At 41.8% G+C, this 21,618-nt stretch overlaps 1 protein-coding gene across 4 annotated transcripts in view; it reads right to left on the bottom strand.

Moving 5' to 3' along the window:
* Positions 1 to 21,618, bottom strand: part of SPNS2 (SPNS lysolipid transporter 2, sphingosine-1-phosphate) — a 141,304-nt gene that overhangs the window by 10,127 nt on the left and 109,559 nt on the right. Inside the window, exons 11-13 of one of the 4 annotated variants that reach the window (XR_010786454.1) lie at positions 16,607 to 16,770; positions 11,976 to 12,049; positions 2,783 to 2,829 (exon numbers count right to left, since the gene is read on the bottom strand). Coding sequence is in view for 3 of the 4 variants with exons in the window: in XM_066577012.1 (XP_066433109.1) it covers positions 11,983 to 12,049; positions 16,607 to 16,770 (231 nt within the window). In the remaining variant the exon portion in view is untranslated. The remainder of the gene's footprint in view (positions 1 to 2,782; positions 2,830 to 11,975; positions 12,050 to 16,606; positions 16,771 to 21,618) is intronic. The other 3 variants (XM_066577012.1, XM_066577020.1, XM_066577027.1) reach the window with 3 other exon arrangements.

The following is a 21,618-nucleotide window of genomic DNA, read 5'->3' as shown; positions in this document are numbered from 1 at the left end:
TGTGCATACAGAGATAATTGTCCATCAGTCACTAGTACAGCCCACTGGACGCCTGAAGGCCCTTTTACACGGGCCAACAGTCTTTTAGACGGCTGCACACCGCTAAGGTCATCAGCAGTTGTGCAGAGCATTTAAACAGAAAGACTTGTCACCGGCTCGCTGGCTTATCATCCACTTCTTGCTCAGCGCTTCACCTCCTAAGTGAAGCGCTGAGCGGGGAGCATTTACACGGACCAACAAGCCAGCGAGCCAATGAGTTTTTTAAAGCTGACTGAAAAGTCAGCTTAAACAACCATGAATGACAAGTGACTGATTTTTTTCACATTCACATGGAACGATCACTCATTTGTTCATTTAAACAACTTTTGAGCGATAATCGTTACGTGTAAATGGGCCTTAAGCATAGAAGGAGCAGGGATTTCCATGAATAGAAAGTACCTATGCAATTAATATGGATATAAGTGGTAGATACAAGTTTTATAATTTTGTAGAAAAAGTTTCAGTATGTCAATCTGTTAGGCCTGTTTCACACGGGCAACGGTGTTGTGTATGGTATCGCTGCATTTTCTTGAGGCAATATTGTGATTTTGTGTCTCTCTAAAGTTGCACATGGTGCTACAAAGTCATGCGACTTTGTAGCACCATGTGAAAGTATTTTTTTGGGGGGTGGCTTGAAATATAAGTCCTGCCCCAAATATAAGCCCTAGCTGCATAAAAAAACACAAATACATCATCTAAGAAGCGCTGTTGGCTCCTCCACGTCTTCTTCATTGAATGGCTGGGACTGCTTCATGGAGCGCTGGCTCTGATTGGCTAAGTGCCGCCACAGCACTTCCTGAAGGCAGGGATTTGAAAATCCCTGACCAGGAAGAGATGCCTGAAGACAAGTCCCGGAGGTGCAGAGAAGATGCGGTGGAGCTGACAGAGCTTCTAAGGCACAGGTGTCAAACACAAGGCCCACGGCCCCAATCCATCCCGCCACCTCATTTTCTGTGGCCCGCCGGCTGTGCAGTAAGTTCCCTCACCTCTGTGCTGCTGTCAATAGGCGATCTTCTATCAGCTTGTTCTGTCTAGTGCAGACATTAATAGAGGAGTGCCGATAGCACACTGACAACAGCCGCAGAGGAGGGAAGAAGACTGCAAAAGACATGATTTCTGGAGCGAGCAGAGCAGCGCTGAGGAGGAACAGCTCGACGATGAGAGCCTGGTCAGCGCTGACCTCCTATCACCGGCCCTCCCTCTGTTCATGGCTGCAGGCCTGGGGAGACATCAGGGGCCCAAGTGTGCAGGAGGGCCCCAAAAAGGACTGAGAGCAGCCGGTATACTTGTCAGAGGGACCACATTGGATGCAGGTAAGTATAAAAAGGTGTATATGCACATAACAGTGTGCGCCTGTGCGTATATGCGCATAACGGTGTGCGCCTGTGCGTACTTACATATATGTATAATAATAGTGCACGCCTGTGTGTATGTAATATATATGTATAATAGTGTGCGCTACTGGCCACTATGCAGGACCTTATAACTAATCGGACAACTATGGGGTTCACTTTTAGTATACTGTCTTACAATTAGAATCGGCCCTTTGAAGGCAGCCATAAGGCTGATGTGGCCCTTGGTGAAAATGAGTTTGACACCCCTGTTCTAAGGTGATGTATTTGTTTTTTTATGCAGCTAGGGCTTATTTTAGGGCTTTGCGAGAAGATCATGCGATTTTGTCGCCCGTGTAAAACAGGGCTTTTGCTGCCCAAGGAGAAGAATGAAAGTACAACTTTACAAGTACCCTTTATGCTGCTATATACACTAGATCGCCAGCTGATTCTGCCAGAACTGGTGGGTTAAAAAAAAAACTTCTCTCATGTCTATGGCTTGCTGAAGACTGATCCTAGTAACTGTAATCAGATCCACACATTATATTGTATTAGTGTCTGCCCCTTTACTAATTTTCTCTATTCACTTTATATTTATTCACTATATTTATTATGTGACTCAGCTTTAGCAAATTCTGTATTTATAGAACGGTATTCTGTATAAATAGGCACACTGAGATAATATATTTGGCTTGTATGTTGAGTGCTTAGATAGTTTAAATAACAGATCACCTTTATACGTAAGCAGGAAAAAGTCCAGTCGATACAGAAACACAATCCTCAACTAGAAGTCTTTGTAAAGTAGAAGTCTTTGTAAACCACAGCATGTGACCTGCTCAATTGGTATGCAATGAGCTGATCAAAGTGAATGCAAGCACATCTTTACAATTATAGACTTTTAGGTTTCTTTTAGAAGTAATGAGGCAGACACAGTAGGGGGCAGTATTGATTGCTTTAGAGCATAGGCTATGAAAAGCACCCAGGTGAGAGAAAATGTGCACCCTAGGGCATTAAATCCAACAACTGAGTGCCCGCAACAGAGTTAAATGGACCATGACAAGCGGGTAGCTGATCATCTCTGTGCACACATCAATTAAATATCCACCTTTACTTTGCTATAGATATATGTTGAAAACGGCGTTAATAAGCAATGTCCTATAATCTGTATCCATGTGTATATATACCATCAGTGGTATAAATCCTAAAAGCCCTCTCTAAAGGTCCCAAAAAACTGCAGCCTCAGGTATTAAAACTCCAATCATAAATACTGTAACGTATGCTCAAAACATCAACCAAAATGTGTTCAGTTTTGTAATCAGATACATATTATATATAATAGGACACCGCCCGGTATATTTTCAGCTAGGTGTATAAATAAGTCATAGTGTCCTGTATGCCAGGGATGACTGTACCTTATCAGACTTTCACAGAGGCTGGTGGCATCATGAGTTGACTCACCCTAAATAAAGGACAAACAGCAAATGTCACTTTTAAGAATAGGAAAAGGACAAGACGTGAAATGTCAGGGATTTCAGTATCTACAAAGCGCTGTGCCACCTTGAGTATGGAAACTGCCAGCTCAGCTTCGCTTACCCAATGTCTTCAAACTAATTACCAGCTATATGCTGTTACATGTATAATCATGGGATAGTAATAATGTTGTCTGTATCACTTCATGAGTTAAAAAAGTAGCTGTCTGTCCAATTATTTCCCAAATATGGATATATTTTAATGGACAAATGTCAGAAATTAAGATTAAAACCTGATGCGTCTCATGTAACATGATCTAAAAAGGTTGACGATGTCAAAAAGGACACACACAACATAATTTTTCAGTTATTGTCATTCAAACGAATGCTCCGGCATTTGGATTTTGCAGCTGCATACAATACGTGTTATGGTGCCCCTTAGTGTGCCCATTCTTACTGGCTGACCAGCACAATAGTGGGAGTCACTGAGCTACCTTGTACAGGCGCTGGGCAGCTGAAGTGAGCTGCTGGCATCCGTTTCCACTCCCACTGGACACATTAGGTGGATGTTTAGAGAGGAGATCAAAGAAGCACCAGGGACTGCCATAAGAAGAATGTTACAGAAATATATAGATGCGGAGCATTTGTTCAGCGATCCCAATGGGAAAATGTTATGTTTGCAAGGAATTTAATATTTGACCTTGAAACATTCCTATAACGGTAGATATAGCAGAAAACACACTGAAGCTATGCAAAAGATCATAAGAAGAGTTAAAATGGCCGCCCAGGACTTTGGTGATATTTCTATAGATGACCTATCCTCAAGATAGATTATTAATAGGTGATTGGTGGGTGTCCAAAACCCCCCGCCGATCCGCTGATTCCCAGTGCTAGTGTCAATGTGGTCAGAGCTGGAAGCAGATGGCGCTGACAACATGGTAGCAGCATGATACCAACCCAAGCAGCTTCCTACGCCGTCTGTGCTGACAGCGGTACCAGGAATCAGCTGATCAGCAGGAATCCTGAGGAGTGGACCCCAATGCTGATCATCTATTGATGACCTATTCTGTGAACCCCCCCCCCCCCCCCAAGTCCCGGACAACCCCTTTAACGTACAATATTGGGTGTATAACATGTACAAGGTTTGGCTATTATAAAATCAGGATCGCTCATCACTGCCTTTCACTAGGCTGGTATTTAGGTGTTACCTCTACTATGTGCACATGGTATAACCTGAAGAGTTTTAATTTTGTGATAAGACTCTGAGTGCGAGGAGTCTAAATTAATAATGCAGTGCTGTCAAATTACATTTTAATCACTGTAGCCAAATGCAACATTAATGTCATGAACCTGAGATGATAGAATTTACGTGAGTCAAATGTGTGTGAATCATGATGCACAATTAGTTGTGTGGGTTACATATTGCACTGATTAAATATAGTCAGAGTCCTGCTCGTATTTTGAAGTCTGCTATTTGGAAATTTCTGCAGATATTCTTCCTAGTAACATCATATGTAAGGCTGAATGAAGACAATGTCCATCTAGTTCAGCCTGTTTATCCTCCTATGTTGTTGATCCAGAGAAAGGCAAAAAAAAAAAAAAAAAACAAGAGGCAGGAGCCAATTAGCCCATTTGGGGGAAAATTCCTTCCCGACTCCCTAATGGCAATCAGACTAATCACTGGATCAACCCCTAATAGTTCCTACCTGCCTGTATACCCGGATTAACAATTGACCTAAGATTTATATCCTGTAATATCCTTCCGCTCTAGAAAGACATCGAGTCCCCTTTTAAACTCCTCTATGGATTTTGCCATCACCACATCCTCAGGCAGAGAGTTTCACAGTCTCACTGCTCTTACAGTAAAGAACCCTTTTCTGTGTTGGCGATGAAAGCTATTTTCTTCTAGACATAGCGGATGCTCTCTTGTTACAGTGTTCATATATAATGTAACATTGCATCTTAAAGCACACCTAACATTTCCGAAAAAGCTGTTGCGTGCGTACATGAGGAACAACACTATTTCTGGCCATTAAATGATTTGTATCCTGCATTTTTCCCTCTTTGGGCTGTGTTTGTAAGTCTCTGAACTGGTGGGAAAAGCCTGCTGCTATGCTGTCTTCTATACTGCAACAGGATTTCTTCTCTCCAACTCTCTGTAGCACACACAGAGACATATCATCATGGAGGGCACTAGAGCAGTACTGAGCAGTGTAGATGTGATTTCAATCGTTATAAATTACTGACTAGTTAGCTACATGGCTATCTCCTTCCTTCGCTGCCGCCCCTCTCAATACACTTCTAAGAGCAGCATGTTTTATCACCCTGCTCCACTTTCTACTATTAGTCTTTTTATCTCTGTTACTTGACAATGGGCAGTGGACAGCAAATAAGAAGGCAGACCCTTAAGCCCAATTAACATGGGACGATTATCGCTCAAAATTCACTCAAACGATGTCTTTTGAGCAATAATCATTGCATGTAAATTCTACCATCCTTAGCTTTTCGGCCAAACAATGATTTTATGTTGCGTTTAAAATCCATTGTTCAGCCGGGCAGCTGATAGCAGGGACCGCACGCTGTGATTTTCCATGGGAGCGCTGATAACATTTTATTCAGCTGCAGTCCCGCGGAAGAACAATGGGGCTGCATGCAGATAACAGACTACCTGCTGTTATCTGCATACAGCGATGGAAGGCTCATTTTACATGCAAATGAAGCTAATAAGCTACTAATTTGCATTAGGGTCCATTAGCAGCTTATGCAAAATGATTGCTCAAACTGTCATTCTCCCTATCTTTTGAACCAATTTTGAGCGATCATCTCTACATGTAAATGGGGCTTTAGTGGCCAGAACTACAGAATGATTTTTTTCAGCACAATACCATCATTTTAGGTAAATAAAATGATTTGCACTTTGGCTAGTTATCACACTAGAATTATATTAACACAAGTTATTTGAGAAGTAAGTAAGTATTAGAGTTGAGCGAACGTACTCTGCCGAGCTTGATGCTCGTTCGAGTATTAGCGTACTCGATGGTGCTCGTTACTCGAAGAAGCATCATGCCGTGTTCGATCCCGCCCCAGTTTTTGGCTCCTCCCCGCTGTGACGTGCCTGTTTTGGAGAGAGAAAGAGAGAGAGAAAAAAGTTTGGGACCCGGCGTCCCGCATACAAAAATGCTTGAGTCTCCCATTGTAGTCAATGGGGTTCGTTACTCGAGTAGAGCTCTCGTATTTTACGAAAAGCTCGACTCGAATAATGAGGACCCGAGCATTTGGGTGCTCGCTCATCTCTAGTAAGAATTCATTTATTCAAACCAAGATCAGTCAGCACTACTGCACTAATATACAGTGAGGATGAACAGAACTGGGCCATGCATTAAACACTGGAGAGGCTCAGCAATAGGTAAAAGCCCAGTAATAATAACCAAATGAAAATAATGAACATACATCACCAATATAATAACCAAAAGTCTAATCAATATAGATGAAAAAGTAACATGGTCAGTAAGAACAGGTTATCAGGTCATTATCTGAATTTGGTTATTATTGCTTTATTTATCCTCACCTTTTCTGATACAGGTGGTGTTTAGAGCCTAGTGATTTTACTGATTTTGTAGACACTGGCTCTGCTGGCTTAGATACCACGTATGGCTGTGGGTGCACAGTGCATGCCCGCGTATCACACACAGGCAAGCGCAGTGTGACTCTTTTTTTTTTGTTTTAATTCCTTGCTCTATTTTAGAGCAGCGATGCGTATGAAAATGCTGCCCATACGCAATGCATTGAGTATGGACAGCGTTTCATACACTGCCAATACCAATGTATAGGGTTCCTGATGCGTGGTATGCAGAGAAATAGAGAATGCTGCGATTTATTTCTCGCATATATCTACAAACAGCGTCCACACACACATGTGCATGGATCAATGAAGTGCCATTGACTTTCATTGACTCCATTCACCGCGTATCACGTGGCCGTGCAACGCATGTGTATTATGAAAACACAGTCATGGATTTGAGCCCTAAGGGTGGTTTCACATACTGCTTTTTTGGATAAAAACACCACTTGCAGTTTTTGATGTCGAGAAGGGAATCCAACAGAAAGAATAAGTCTTTCCTTTATATTTATCATATCTTGTGAATTCATTTCTGACTTTGGATCAGAAAAATCTGTGAAACCATAGGGGCCCATTCTCATGGGTGTATTTTCGAACGCAAAAAATTGCAACGTGTGATGACAACGGATGTAAAATGGACATCAACTTGCATATACACCAAAAACGCACATACACACTATAAAAAGGTGCATTTTTCACAGACCAAAACTGCATATTTGTTTTAAATTTCATATTCTGATCTTCAGCTATCTATCCAATAACCAGAACACGGGTCACATCATATTTCGTATAGGTTCCATGGTTCCCTGCTTATTATATATACAAACCAGTAGTAACCCAGATTACTATAGACTTATTATAACAGCACTACCGGTATACAAGGAAATGTACTTATATCCAGCCATGGAAATGCAATTCTTGTGAGTAGTCCGCACTTCCACATGACTATATGCATATCACCTAATAGTCAATCAATCTATATTTCAACATACAAAATATATTGTCCACAAGAAGCTCAAAATTTGAACTTTGGCTTCTTAGTTGTCCCAAGCTTTCACACAAAGCTAACGAATCTAGGCTTATCCGTCAGAAGAGGAAGCTAGAGGCTCCAGCAAATACATACCACAACTATGTGCTCACGACCACAGAAGACCCAACTAGCACTCATAGGGAAGGGTGTTCACGACAGTACTAATGGCTCAAATTCCTGTGGGAATCACACAAGAAGTGAGAGGAAGGAACCCCTTTCATCCTGACAGAGGAAGATGCTATTTTCATACCCACGCTTGGCAAATAAATTGTAAGGAATAGTTTTATTCTATTTCAGGAATTCCTAATCTTTGCTGAGAAGTTGTGACGGTGAGAGTGGTTTATTGTAACTTCCCATCCGACTATTCAATGCTGCCATTAAAAAGGAAGTGCTTATTTTAATGTGAAGGGTTCCCTTACAATATAGTCATTATGTCTGCCTGCCGGAGTTCTACAAATTATAGGATATTACCTGTGAATCCCTCTACTTAGTTGTTTAATGCTATACCTTTATCATAGGCTTCCTGGCTGTGTCGTGACAGTGTGGGCTAATGAAAGGCCAAAAGGGCCAAATAGGCCAGAAGTGTAGACTGTAAATCTTGCGAGGAAGGGTTATATTAATCTACTGGGTATATTCTATTTCATGTAAAGAGCTGGACTAGATACTGTGTTTTATGTGCCCAAAATATGGAAAAATTCCTTGCAAGAAAGAGTTCAAAAGAGCTTTATGTTAAACTCATGTAATTTTTACTCTTGCTCCATCCTCCGAAATGCTCTACAATGGTGGTGTTGTTGAACAATTCTCCCAACTCCCTGCCCTTGGCATGGGTATTCCAGATCTCTCTTGCCCACCTCACCCCCCCCCCTTGAATTTCTGTCTGCAACCCTATCCCAACTTTCTCATCCCCCTTTCTTTGGTTCTTAGATATGAAACAAATTCAAATCAGCAGTTTTTGTTGCAGATTTTTTTTCATAGCAAAAGCGAAAAGTGGATCCAAAAAGAAATGAAAGCATAGGAGAATCCATTTCCTCTCTTTGCATCCACTCAAAGGTTTTGATGTATTTTTTGGGCACATGTGTAAATCTAGTCTAAAGCTAACATGCACTACGAATTATAGCCATCCATGATACTACTAGTGTTTCAATTAGGACCATTTATGCCTAAAGGTTGCCTTTTAACTTCAGCTTTCAAAAGTCGAATGAATAATCACTCTAAAGGCCCATTTAGACACAACTATTATCGCTCTAAATTCGCTCAAAGCCTTTTGAGCGATAACCGTTGCATCTAAGTGCACTGACATTGTACAGTTTTCGTGCACGATTCATCCCTCGCTTAATTCTAGTTTTCTAGAATTGAGCAATGAACTCTTATCAGCGGTGCAGGCTGTTATCACAGTCGGCAGCGCTGATAAGATTCTTTCAGCTTGTGTCCCGCTGGTAGTTCACAGCGGGACGCGAGCTGTAAGCGCGGAAGACAATGCAGCTGTTTGCTTATGCAAAACAGCTGTATCGCTCACTGAGCAATAGCAACGGTGTCCCACTCCGCCTGCATAGCTCTTTAGTAGCTAATTAGCTACTATAGACTATGCAAAGAAGATCGCTCAAAACTGTCACTCAAACTGTCGTTTGAGTGATCATCTTTCAGTGTAAATGGGGTCTAATGAGCAATGAAGGGCGACTGTTGATCCGTGTACACAGGGCACTCAGTAGTCACCATTTGTTCCATTTCAGATCTCCGGCCCGCTCCACCTCTATTCTCTGGACAACTATTGCTCCTATGTGAAAGCACAGGAGAGATAGTTGCTGGGACAGTTGTTGGGTGCTAATGCGTCCGACAGTCGTACTATTGGATCAGTGGAAATCATTCAGTCGTACTGGTTGATTAGGCCGGTTGCACCAACAACTGTGTTACGACAAAAGCTGCATGTCCTGTGCCTCTTATATCTCCTCACAACCCTCCAAAAGGGCTCTGCCTTCTGTCTTTTCTCTACTGCATTTAAATATGTTTAAATAACTGTTTACCAACCACTTAAGACATACGTCATTGATAATAAGTAAGGAAACTCCTATTAGATAGTAGACACTAATAGTGGAAACAGTAATAAGCATGCTATAACATTGATGGAAATATTCCTGCGACACACACGTACGTCAAGCGGTATACTAACAGCAGTAAACCAGCAGCCGTATACAGTATGTCCAGCTCAACGAGGAAAGATTGTGTTTAACCCCTTGAGTGGCACGCCCGGAAAATTTCCGGGACGAGCTCCACTGCCCATAGTGATATACCCCGGAAGATTTCCGGGCTATGTATCACTATGGGAGCTGCAGAGCACAATGCCACAAGCTGTGACAGTGTGCTCTGCCTGCACAGACCCACAGAGAACAAAGCAAGGGCTTTGAAAAACCAGCAGAAGATATTGTCGATATGTCGGCAATCTCCTGGTTTGTTTACAGGTTGCCATAGAGACCATCGGCTTGTCAGAAGCAAGCCGATGGTCTCTGTGGCAGGGAGAGCTGGTGCTTGGCTGTCAGAGGACAGCTAGGTACCTGCTCTTACAGCAAAGATCAGAGAAAACCTCCGATCTCTGCTGTGTTAACCCTTTACATGCTGCAGTCTATGTGACTGCAGCATGTAAAGGGCTGTCACTGCAGTATGTAAAGGGCTGTCACCATCGGACCCCCGGAATGTGATCAGGGGTCCTGATGGGTCCCTGTGGAAGTCCCCTAAAGGGACAAAAAAAAAAAAGTTAAAAAATTATAAAAAAAATAATACAAACACTTGTCTCCCTTTACTTTGTAAAAAAATCAAAAATACAATCACACATGTGGTATCCATGCGTCGTAATGACCCAGAGAAGGAAGTTAATACATTATTTAACCCCTTAATGACATGGCCCCTTTTTTTCTTTTTTCCCCATTTCTTTTTTTCCTCCCCCCTGTTTAAAAAATCACAACTTGTCCCGCAAAAAACAAGCCCTCATATGGCCATGTCAATGGAAAAATGAAAAAGTTATGGCTCTTGAGACGCAACTGCAAAATGAGTTGAAATTCAATGATTAGACCATTTTAAAAAACCTGCCCTGGTGGGCACGACAGGGTGGTAGGAAACCCGCCACTCAAGGGGTTAAAAGAAGACTGAATCAGACAGTTAGGAAACCTATGGTTACATACAGATGTCATGGACCTGCTAACATTACTGAGTACACAGGACTTAGTTCTTGCGTTTCTCACATATTTACCCACAGTAAACTTGGCTAATTGATGTTGTATTTTTAGTTTTTTTTTAATTCAAAATTGTCTTTTATAACTGAAAAGCATATGGTAAAACACAGGAAATGGTTATGGCGGTTTTGAATGGGTTACAGTAACGGGCTTATGCAGGGGTGTAGCTAAAAGGCTCATGGGCCCGGGTGCAAAAGTTTATCTTGGGGCCCCCCAACTTCTCTTAACTTCTTAACACAAAGGCGTAACTAGAAGCTCCTGGGCCCCAATGCAAAACCTGTAACAGGGCCCCCAACTATAATGCTTTATTCATAGCACTGGGCTCCCTATATGGAAAAGAGAGGCCTTATGGGCCCCCTAAGGGTCCCGGACCCGGGTGCAACCGCATCCCCTATAGTTATGCCAGTGGGCTGATGTTCTAAACAATACAGACTATACAATACTTAGAGGGAATCAAGGGTCATACATTGAAACTGCTAATAGCATTGGCGTATATATATAAAACAATATTCACATTCAATTAGGATTATATTACTAGTTGTATCACTATCAATTCACGCTACATTAGTTTGCAATATGAGCCAAATATACACACACACATATATATATATATATATATACACACACACATCTATCTGTCTATTAAGATGTATGCATACACATTATAATTTACCACTGTGCATTGTGCCATTCTTCTGTAATTTTTCCTGGAAATATATGAATTTATTGCAAACTGGGCACTACTATTTGCTAATTGGGCATTTCCCTATACACTGTCAATTTATAGATACATTTCCAGGAGGAAAAACAGAGGAATGGCAGAACACAGTTCTAAGAAAAGATCCTGCGGCACTGTTAAGTCATGAGCTAACAGGTCCTCTAACAACCGAATCATAAAGATGTACAACTGCTTAAGTATTATAGAATTATTTTCAATGTTAGAAATTATATGTTAAAAAACCTACATTTTTTATGGTTTGGGTCTCATTAAGTAGCTATTCAGACCCCATCTTCTATATGTAACTTACATGTATGACTACTGTCCTGTATAAAAGGTTGAATGATAGTAAAATAAATTCTGCACAGGTGTGTATAATCACGGTAAATGCCCTGGCTGGGATCAGGACATTTACTGGAAAAATACTGTAAAAATGGCAAAAGAAAGTTAATAAGAAATTAAAAGAATTATTTGAACAAAGAATCAAATAAGATCAAACAAAACCAAAAATGGAAAAGTAAAAACAAAGTAGAAAAAAGACCAACCTAAAAGCTACAAGATGGAAGCTTCTTCTGAATCACTACAGCTGCCAACAGTGAAAGGTTCTGAACACGGCTCTCTAGTGGGAAGAAAACGCACCCTTTTTAATGGAGCAAACAAACTGTTTTCAGCAGAGTCACCAGACAAACGATCACCATACAAAGAGACACGGAATTCTTTGTCATTGCTTTTGTTTGGTTGCAGTAACGTCATCTGGGAGAAGCTGGGTTGTGTAGTGAAGCTGCTGGATCCAGCTGCCCATGCACAAAGCATAGCGCACCTGGCCCTGCACAATGCGGCACTACCTGGCCCAGTAACCAGTCCCTTCAGAAGCTTCACAGGCGGAGAACAAGAGGTCAGCAGACAAAGCCATTATACTTGTTATATGGAGACAGACATGTGCGTTTGTTATTGGGTACATGAGATTAAATGAAATACAATGAAAAAATGACCTCAAGTGCATTCAAGTTAGGCCGTATTTTATCATGCAAGAGTTGGGCATTGAGGGACGCGAAAAAAATGGAACCCATTCTTTGAATGGGTCTATTCAAATGAGCTATTTTTCTCTTGCAGTCATAGTGCAAAATAGAAAAATAGCAGCATGTTCATTTTTTTGGGCAATATCGCCTATAATTTCCTATGGGAGTTAAAAGAAAAAAATTGCATTGCACTCACATGTGCCTGTGAGTTTCATGCGAGTGTGATGCAATTTTTAAATTTTTCCTATTAAAATATCATGCCATTTTCACACAGGTGATAAACACATGGATCAACGCATGTACTGCTATATGATTTTCTTGTAAAATGCATCACACTCGTAGTGAAAATTGTGGGTTGAAGAGTAAGATTGTGGTCTGAGTTATTCTGGACCAATATCACACTTGACCCAAGTAAATAGAGCTTTTTCAAACGTGCGTATATCGGCTGGGTTTTCATGCCCGGCCGATATACGCTGTTCCTCCCACTCACCGGCTCTCTGCTTCTCTCCTCCCCTCGAGTGATTTACAATGGGAGTGGGCAGGACAGAGTGGAGCTTAGCTCTGCCCCACCCAGCCCCCTCCCGCTGCAAACGCAGGAGTGGAGGAGAGAGACAGAGATCCGGTGAGGGGGAGGGGGGCGGCTTAGAGGGAAGCGTATATCGTCCGGCCGTGAAAACGCCGGCCCATATACGCTCGTGGGAATAAGCCCTTAATGCTAGAAGCTTCAAGGAGTGATGCTATAAGCTCTGTAGCTGATCCTTGGTACCTGGATTAACACCTCCCATCCATTGTAGTTCCATTGCTACAATTATTGCAATCTATTGTCGAGGTTCATGTATAAAAGTAGGAAATGTCACCAATGATGTTGATTATTGCAACAAACTATTATTTGTCAAGTGACATAGCACAGTGTATTTTATCTTAATTATAATAATTAGCATCTTAATATATATAGTGCCAATATATTCCACAACACGTTACTTTATGTTCACTGCTGCGGCCGCTGGTGGTAGCTTCCTTTAGCAAAATCAGCTGCTTACTAGGGATCCTAAGAGCAGGAGCCCTGCTTTCTCATAGTGGTTAGGCATTTTGGCACAACCTCTTCAAATTCCTAGCTCCCATAGCATAAGTCCCCCAACTACTATGTATCAATTAGAATAATGGAGTCTTCTTATGTGAATTAGAGGCCGTTGCATCCTCACAGGCACCAGGACCTTGGTGTAACGGCTACTTGCAAGTTGTGTTCATATTTATCAACATCTGTTACTAAATTAAAGGGATATTCTAGTAAAGTGAAATTATCCCCCATTCACAGGATCGATAGAAGCCCCACCGATCACTAAAATGGTGGTTGCGTACCCCAAATTATTGGAGCAGTGGTTGCACATGTGCCGCTGCAACATTCATTTCAATGAGACTGCCAGAGACAGCTGAGTTCAAGCGTTCGGTTATCACCAGCAGTCCCAATGAAATGAATGGCATGCACAGCTACCAATCTATTCATTAGGTGATACATGGGGACCCCATTCTGGTGATGAGTGAGGGTCCCAGTTGTCAGACCCCCACCAATCAAATGGTTATCCATAAATTTTACTATGTTAAAGAACAAAGTTAAGCCATGAAATGGATCTATGATGTGCTACTATTCCCAAAGAACACCAGCTGAATCAGACGGATCATTCTGAATCTACAGTCTCTGTAACTGCTGTATTTTATAGATTGTGTATTTTCCTGTACCCAAAGCAGCATATAATATTGATTATAAGGTTAGCCATTTCTACTATATGTACTAATGAAAGTGGGTTACTATGCAAAGAGACTTGCTACAGTCACACATCCATGCAGGCAATGGTTAATGATGCTAGATCACAAACTTGAGATGACTTCTAGAATTTCTAAAACAAGTCAGCTGAAAGCATTGTTACCATAATGGGGTGCAAGTACTAAAATAAAGAGCCAAGGCACTGTGAAGATGTTGCTGAGAGTCTCTTACAAGAGATGCCTATCAAGATTTCCAATGTCCATAAGTGCTTTATATTGTGTACAGTGAAATGCTTCCACTTTCTATGGAAAATGGAGGTACTGATTCAAGGCAGTTCTACCTAGTTTCTAAAAGTGGCCATACACAAAAGATTATGTAGCCGATCACTTGTATGCCAGATAGTTTGTATGAACAATCCCAAAAGCAACATGTCAGACTAAACTGGCAAAACTCAAACATAACAGATCACTTTTTTGGCAAATATGCCCAACTGTCCACTTCTATGAAACGGATGGATATTGATGCACTGGACTATCTCCCTTTGTCCCATAGAAGTGAATGGAGCAGCGGTTGAACATGCGCACTGCCACTCCATTCACATAAAGCATTAGGGGTACATAGTTATTGGGATTGCTGGAGGTCTTTATCATCTATCCTATGGATAAGGGATAAATGTCTAATGGTAAAACCCCTTTAAAGCTGTGACCTTGGCACTTTTTGAGTAAATGCATTCCCATATATATTGTACATCTGTGACATTAGTATGTGTTCTGTGATGTGAAGATTAATTCTAAGCAAAACTGCTAATGAGGTCACCAAAGAAAACAAGTTTGGCTTTCAAAGTTTTTTTTATAGAAATGTTCTTTCTCTATAGTAACCACTGAGTATGATGCAAGAGCGAGAGCATACAATGCCGGACACTCATCCCCGTGTATACTCGCACCCGTGCTGTTACACAGGAGCGAGTATCGCTGGATCGCTCATAGCGTGGCCAGGAGGGAGGAAGGGCGGCTGAATGAGAGTTCTCTCCCCACTCTCCCCCCGCCCCTCTCCATTCACTGTAAGTACTGAATGGCTTGTCGTTCGGATTTCAAGCACGCTTAAAACTGAATGACTGGACAACTCTCATTCAGTCATTCAGTCTTAGCATGCTTTTACACGGGACGATTATTGTACAAAACCCTGTGGGAGCACTGGGTTTTGAACAACTACAACGTTAATCGTCCCTTATAAACGGGCCTTTAGGCTCTGTTTGCACTGTGTTTAAGGCATTCATGTGGCATATAGACAAAATTCCCTTAAAGAGTGTCCTTTTAGCATTCCTTGGGCTGGTATAGGTCAGTATACCTCTTTTTTTAACTCTGCAAAAAAGTCCGGTCAACTGCACATTTCAATGTAGAGGATTTGGGGGAAAAAATGAATACCATGCAGTACACTTAAAAAAAAATAAAAAAAATAAAAAATATGGTAGACGATGCGCAATGTAAAGTTCTATTCACATGACATTTTTGAAAACATGTCCATGCGAATTCTTTAGTCAGATTTTGACCCAAAGAGTCTTCGATTGACCTCTGTTTGGCTGGTATGTGTCAGTAAACCACAGGAGAAAGAATAAAAGAAAGAGCATGGACCAGCTATTCTATCCACTGGAATCCAGGACGAAAAACGTATACTGAGAGATATGTTTTTTTAACATGAAAGCCTATGGGTGACAGATCCCACCCATCCAGTACGAAAAACGTATACTGCGCATTATACTTTTTTTAAAATAAGAAAGCTAATGGATGACAGATTCCACTACATTTTCTTTGCGACAGGCATCCATTATAATTATACGTCATGAGCTTTTCATGTTGTATAGAATTAAGAGATGTCACAATAGTCTATAGGTGACCACCTGTGATGGATGCCTACAGTAGCATCCATCACCCATAGGCTATTATGGCATCTATGTATCACAGAACTCATGAAAAGCTCATAACGTATGTATGTTAAATGGATGCCATAATAGCCTATGGGTGATGGATGCCCCCGTTAAGCATCTGTCACAGACTTCTTTTTACGTAAGCATTGGGAGATTTTCCAAGCATACACGTCACACACAAAAAAAGGAATGTGCATGAGGCCTTAGCATCTCATAGTATGACTAATGCTCTTGCTTGCCTATAAATTAGTTGTTAAGAATGTTGATGGTTTATGAGCTATATAGTTTAGTATTTGTGATATGTTCCATCAGCTTTTTATAATCATTATGTCCTATAGCGTTGTGATCTATCAGCATGATAGGAATCAGCTGTAATATTATGATTTAGGTCTTAATTAAGCCAACTTATTTTCTTTGGTGCCTATAAAACAACCAACAGACCATTCTGATTCCAAGGAAACTTCTACTTACTGTTGCTCAGCTTTAGCGCGATCTTCCAAAAAGTAAAGTGCTGTAGCCAGAAAAAACATTCCACCCAAAACAACCACGAAGGGGCAGAGCATTAGTGCATAACCCAGACTTAGGAATTCCCACAGCGGAGACTTATTGGTGTTCTCCTGGATGAGGTCCGAGATCTAGGAAGAAAAAACAAAAGACATGTAAACAGCCCTCTTCAACCTGATGGAAAAGAACAATTTGCCTCTACAAGAGCGGAAATCCACTTTAACCCAGCAGCCTAATTACCTTGGCACTAGGGATTGCAGAGGAAAACCAGGTCTAGCTTAATCAACACTTGTGCACTAATTACTGTAAACACAAGAGTGCCCGTTTTGATCACATCAGGGTCATTTATAAGGTGTGGACATTTCCAGTCAGGGAAGTAATGCTAAGCTACAGTTCAACATAATCATAAAAGATAACATGACCTTTCAACACTTACATTGTGCATGTGATATCGTAACAGGGAGCAGAAAACAATTGTAGAATTTCAGAATGCAGACAGAGTTATTCTAGGGCTTGAATAAAACGTCACTGGCACCAAGGTTATCCTTTGTTCTGGTATTATTTTTCAGGGTGTTCCAAATATTAACTATTGTATTTATTACCGTACTACTTACCCTTAAAATATCTGATATTGCTATTTTATCTATTTCATAATGGAGGTGAGAGAATCATCCAAATTTAATAGTACATGAACATTACAAGCATAAAACTTTACACTGACTGAGGGCACCCATTGAAGGGTTGAGGTTGCTATGGAGAGGGACTGGGAAATGCACCAAAAATTGCATCCTCACCGGACTAGTGACCATTGCTGAATGCCCCAGTGTAAAAAGGGCAATTTCTTGAGGCGTAGTGGACTGAGCAGGTGCTGAATATACGAAGGAGAGGCTGCTGGCTGTGCAGGGAATCTAAGGCCGGCTGCACATGACCAATTCAAATTATGCATGCGGGAGCCCGTAGTGGAATCCAACCCTGTGCCTAGCCGACATCCGTGCGTACTTGCCTTTTCTGTATCTTCTTTGTACTGCGGATGGTCCGCACGGCGAGCCATCGGACATTGACTTCAATGGAAGCCGCCCGCACAGAATCCGCACAAAAATAGAACATGCTGTGATTTTTCCTCTGCGAGCGAAAAATCAATGTTGATTTCTGCTCATGTGTAGGATAAAGCCTTTTTGCATAGCATGTTATGGGCGGTATTAGCTGTGGAATCTGGAGGCAGACACACTCTCCAGATTCAGCAATGCAAATATGCCTGTGTGCAGCCAGCGTAAGGAAGAACAAGACAATTGAGCTGCTGCAGGACTGAGAACGATGAAGCTAATGACAGTCCCAGGCAGCTAGGGACAGTGCAGAGTAGTCAATCTAAGGGCCAGGACTGAGTGAAGAGCCGTGAATACCACCTGAGAGAAAGGAGTGGAGCGGAGTGCTCCTGACCTCTCAGACAACTCTATGGGATCACAGGGGTCGGTGGTAGCTGTGACCCCGAACATCAACTTTTAAGTGAGGCCGGTCTTATAAGTGATACTGCTGCAAGGAATAAAGACTGACCTAAGGAAACTGAACTATTGCCAATGGACTATTGCTTGAACCTCTTCTGTTTGTGGATTGAGATATTTTGCAAAGGAAATAGAAGGACAACAGTTGGGGTGGAGGAGTATTAACCCTGAAGTACCTTGAGTACTATTGAAATTGTACACAAGGTATTACTGTTATTGCAGATTGCTCACACGGTATCAATACACCTATATTTTAGTTAGCAGTTAATAGTGCCTAGATATTTAATGGTAAAAGTTTAATTGCTTAATTATTATTATTATACTATTAGTGTTCATTTCAATTTCTGTTTCTTTAAATAAATGCTATACCCTTTGGTTACTCCATCTGCTGCATCCTATGCCGAATCTTGCATGGCTACACCTCCACCCGCGACAGACACACAGGATGTTTGTGTAGGTGCAGAACTTTACCTTGAGAGCAGAGAGGAGGTGATCTGCATACTTTTTTGAAACAATGCAAAATAACAGGATATCACTTTGCAGGATGGCAACTACTTATCATATGGTCCTTTTACCATTCAGGATGCCCTAGGGGCAGGAGAGATCATATGCTGTGAAGGTCAGTTCTAAAAATACTATACATTTTTATGGTTGGGTGCTCTCCTTGGGAAGTTTTATGATCTTGCTTTACAAAGTCTACATTGCATATAGTTATACATCAGTAATTATCTTATTCCACAATAAAGTTCTTATAGGCTTGCTCGAAGTCTATGTTACATTACATAAACAGAACATTATGGAAAGAGTTGTAGCAATGAAATTTAGTTTCAATTCAGTGTACAAATTGCTGCTTTTTAAAAAGCCTTGTAATACCATAAAACCTCTACGTGGAGTGTCAGAAGTAGAGCAATGAGAATAATGTATGAAACTGCAACTGTGAAATGGCCTTGTAGTCCTGAAACGTGTTGTGCAAAGCTGAGCCAGACTGGCTTTTTGGGAATAGCTCAGCCTCAGCATTGCAGACTTTTCTCAGTTAAGGCTCATCTGCTATGTACATTTTATGAAGTATGTGCACAGCATTTGGAGTATTTAAAAACAAACATTTCGAGCTGTGTAACCATTCCCACAGTTGTTACCACACTTGCCATATCATTATACTCTGCTGTGGTTTGCCTGATGACTGAAGCAAGCTTACAGCTCCCTCACCTGTGAAAAGCAGTAAATCAAGCCTACAGTTGCAATCAAAATTATTCCCAAATTAAGTTTATCTGCCAAACATACAAACTTGAAGCGGTTTGCAAAAAAACAAATCAAACACAAAATTTTTAAATAGCTGAACACAACTAATATAACAAGTGCTTTGTCTAAATTTAACACAAATGCCACTTTTAATGACTACTGCAGTCTCAGAATTATTCAATCCCTTCATGAAGACCCTTTTGCTGTTATCACCTGCTCCAAACATGCTACATAGTCAGACACCAGCTTCTAACAGTGTTCCTCAGGGATCTTAGCTCATTACTCTTCTGCAACGGCCCCCAGTTCACTAATATTCTTAAGTTTGCAGATTCTTCAAATCCTACTAAAGATTTTCTATGGGGTTCAAGTCAGGTGACTGTGACAGCCACTCCAGAATCTGCCAGGACTTCTTCTAAAACCAAGCCTTGGTGGAGGAATGCTTGGGATCATTGTCCTGTTTGAAGGTCCATAGCTTCAGTTTTTTTCACGGAAGGTATGACATTTTCTCCTAGGATTTTCCAATACTTGATTGAAACCATCTTGCCCCCCACAAGCTGCAGGTTTGCAGTGCTAGAGGAAACAAAGCAGTCCCACAACATCACCGAGCACCGCCATGCTTCACCGTAGGCAGGGTGTTTTTTCATCATATGCTTTAGTCATTCTTCTCCATCCAGACATACCATTGTTCCATAGACCCGAATAGTTCCAGTTTTGTTTCATTGCTCCACAGAACAGAAGCCCCAAACTTCCATGGCTTATTTATATGGGTTTAAGCATACTGGAACTTGTGTTTTTGGATCAACAGGAGGTATACATCATGGAGTTTTGGGCATCCCAGTGATAATCACTCCCATGCTTTCAAACAGTAGAAAGGATCACTCACTGAATGGAGGCATGGAGCGTGCCAGAGATTGTTCCATAAGCCTGTCTCCAGTCATTGCAAACAAGCAGTCGTTCATAGATGAATGACCGCCTGCTTACAAGGGTTGATCGTCGTTTAATTTTTTTATACCTGTAAAAACTGAACAAATTATTGTTTGTCGTTCAGTCGCTGGCAGCATTTACACTCAACAAATATCGTTAAGATTCCCATGATACGGCAAGAATATGGCCCAATGCCCACGGATGGAAATTCCACAGCGAGATTCTGTGCGGAATTTCCGTCATTGCACGCTGTCATAGCATTGCATGCGTGCACGCAATCATATGCAGACAGCAACGATTTTGATCGCGGAAAACCTGTGCAGTAACAAAATTGCGGCATATCCTATTTCTCGCACAGAAACGTCACCGCTGACGAGCCAACTCTGCTCTGCACATGTGCGGCTGTGTACCAGCCCGCACATCGCAGAGCAGAGAGCAAAGACGCTGGACAGCTAAGCAGCGAGTCACTGCAGGGGCACTAGTTGCACACCCATGCTAGAATCTCGCAGTCGTAATCCGACCCGGTTGTGTGCATAAGGCCTGTGAACGATTATCATTCTATATCAAAGGGCCCTTATTTGCATCAGGTGTGCTTGGGACAACATCTGATTTGTAAATGTGTGCTCTTAGGAGGGATTCATTAATTCTGATATTGCAGTAGTCATTAAAAGTGCTGTTTTGTGCTGAATTTAGAGAAACCACTTGTTATGTTAGTTGTGTTGAACTGTTTAAAATTGGTTCTTTTTTGATTGTTTTATTGCAAGTAGCTACAAGTTTGTAAATTTGACAAATAAAATGAATTTGCAATGGGGGCTGAATAATGTTGATTGCAGCTTTAGGGCTCATGTCCACGGGGAAAATAGGATTTAGGATCCGCAGCGGATCTCCCGCGCGCGGATCCGCACCCCATAGGGATGCATTGACCACCCGCGGGTACATAAATACCCGCGGATCGTCAATAAAAGTGATTTAAAAAAAAATGGAGCATGAAAAAATCTGGACCATGCTCCATTTTCATGCGGGTCTCCCGCGGGGACGGCTCCCGCGGGCTTCTATTGAAGCCTATGGAAGCCGTCCGGATCCGCGGGAGACCTAAAATAGGAATTTAAAGCATTTACTCACCCGCAGCGGACCGCGAAGCTCTTCTCTTCCTCACCGCCGCATCTCCCTTGCTTCGGCTCGGCGGATGTGCCCGGCGCATGCGCGCGGCACGTCGACGACGTGCCGGCGACGTGCCGCCGGCGTCAGGAATTCATCCGCCGGCCGAAAATGAAGATCCGGCCGTGAGGAACAGCTGACCTTCGTCGCCCGCGCCGG

This window comes from Eleutherodactylus coqui, chromosome 1 (genome assembly GCF_035609145.1).
Source record: "Eleutherodactylus coqui strain aEleCoq1 chromosome 1, aEleCoq1.hap1, whole genome shotgun sequence".
Taxonomy (NCBI): domain Eukaryota; kingdom Metazoa; phylum Chordata; class Amphibia; order Anura; family Eleutherodactylidae; genus Eleutherodactylus; species Eleutherodactylus coqui.
The sequence above is the reverse complement of the archived record's forward strand: the minus strand, read 5'-3'. Positions and strand labels throughout refer to the sequence as shown.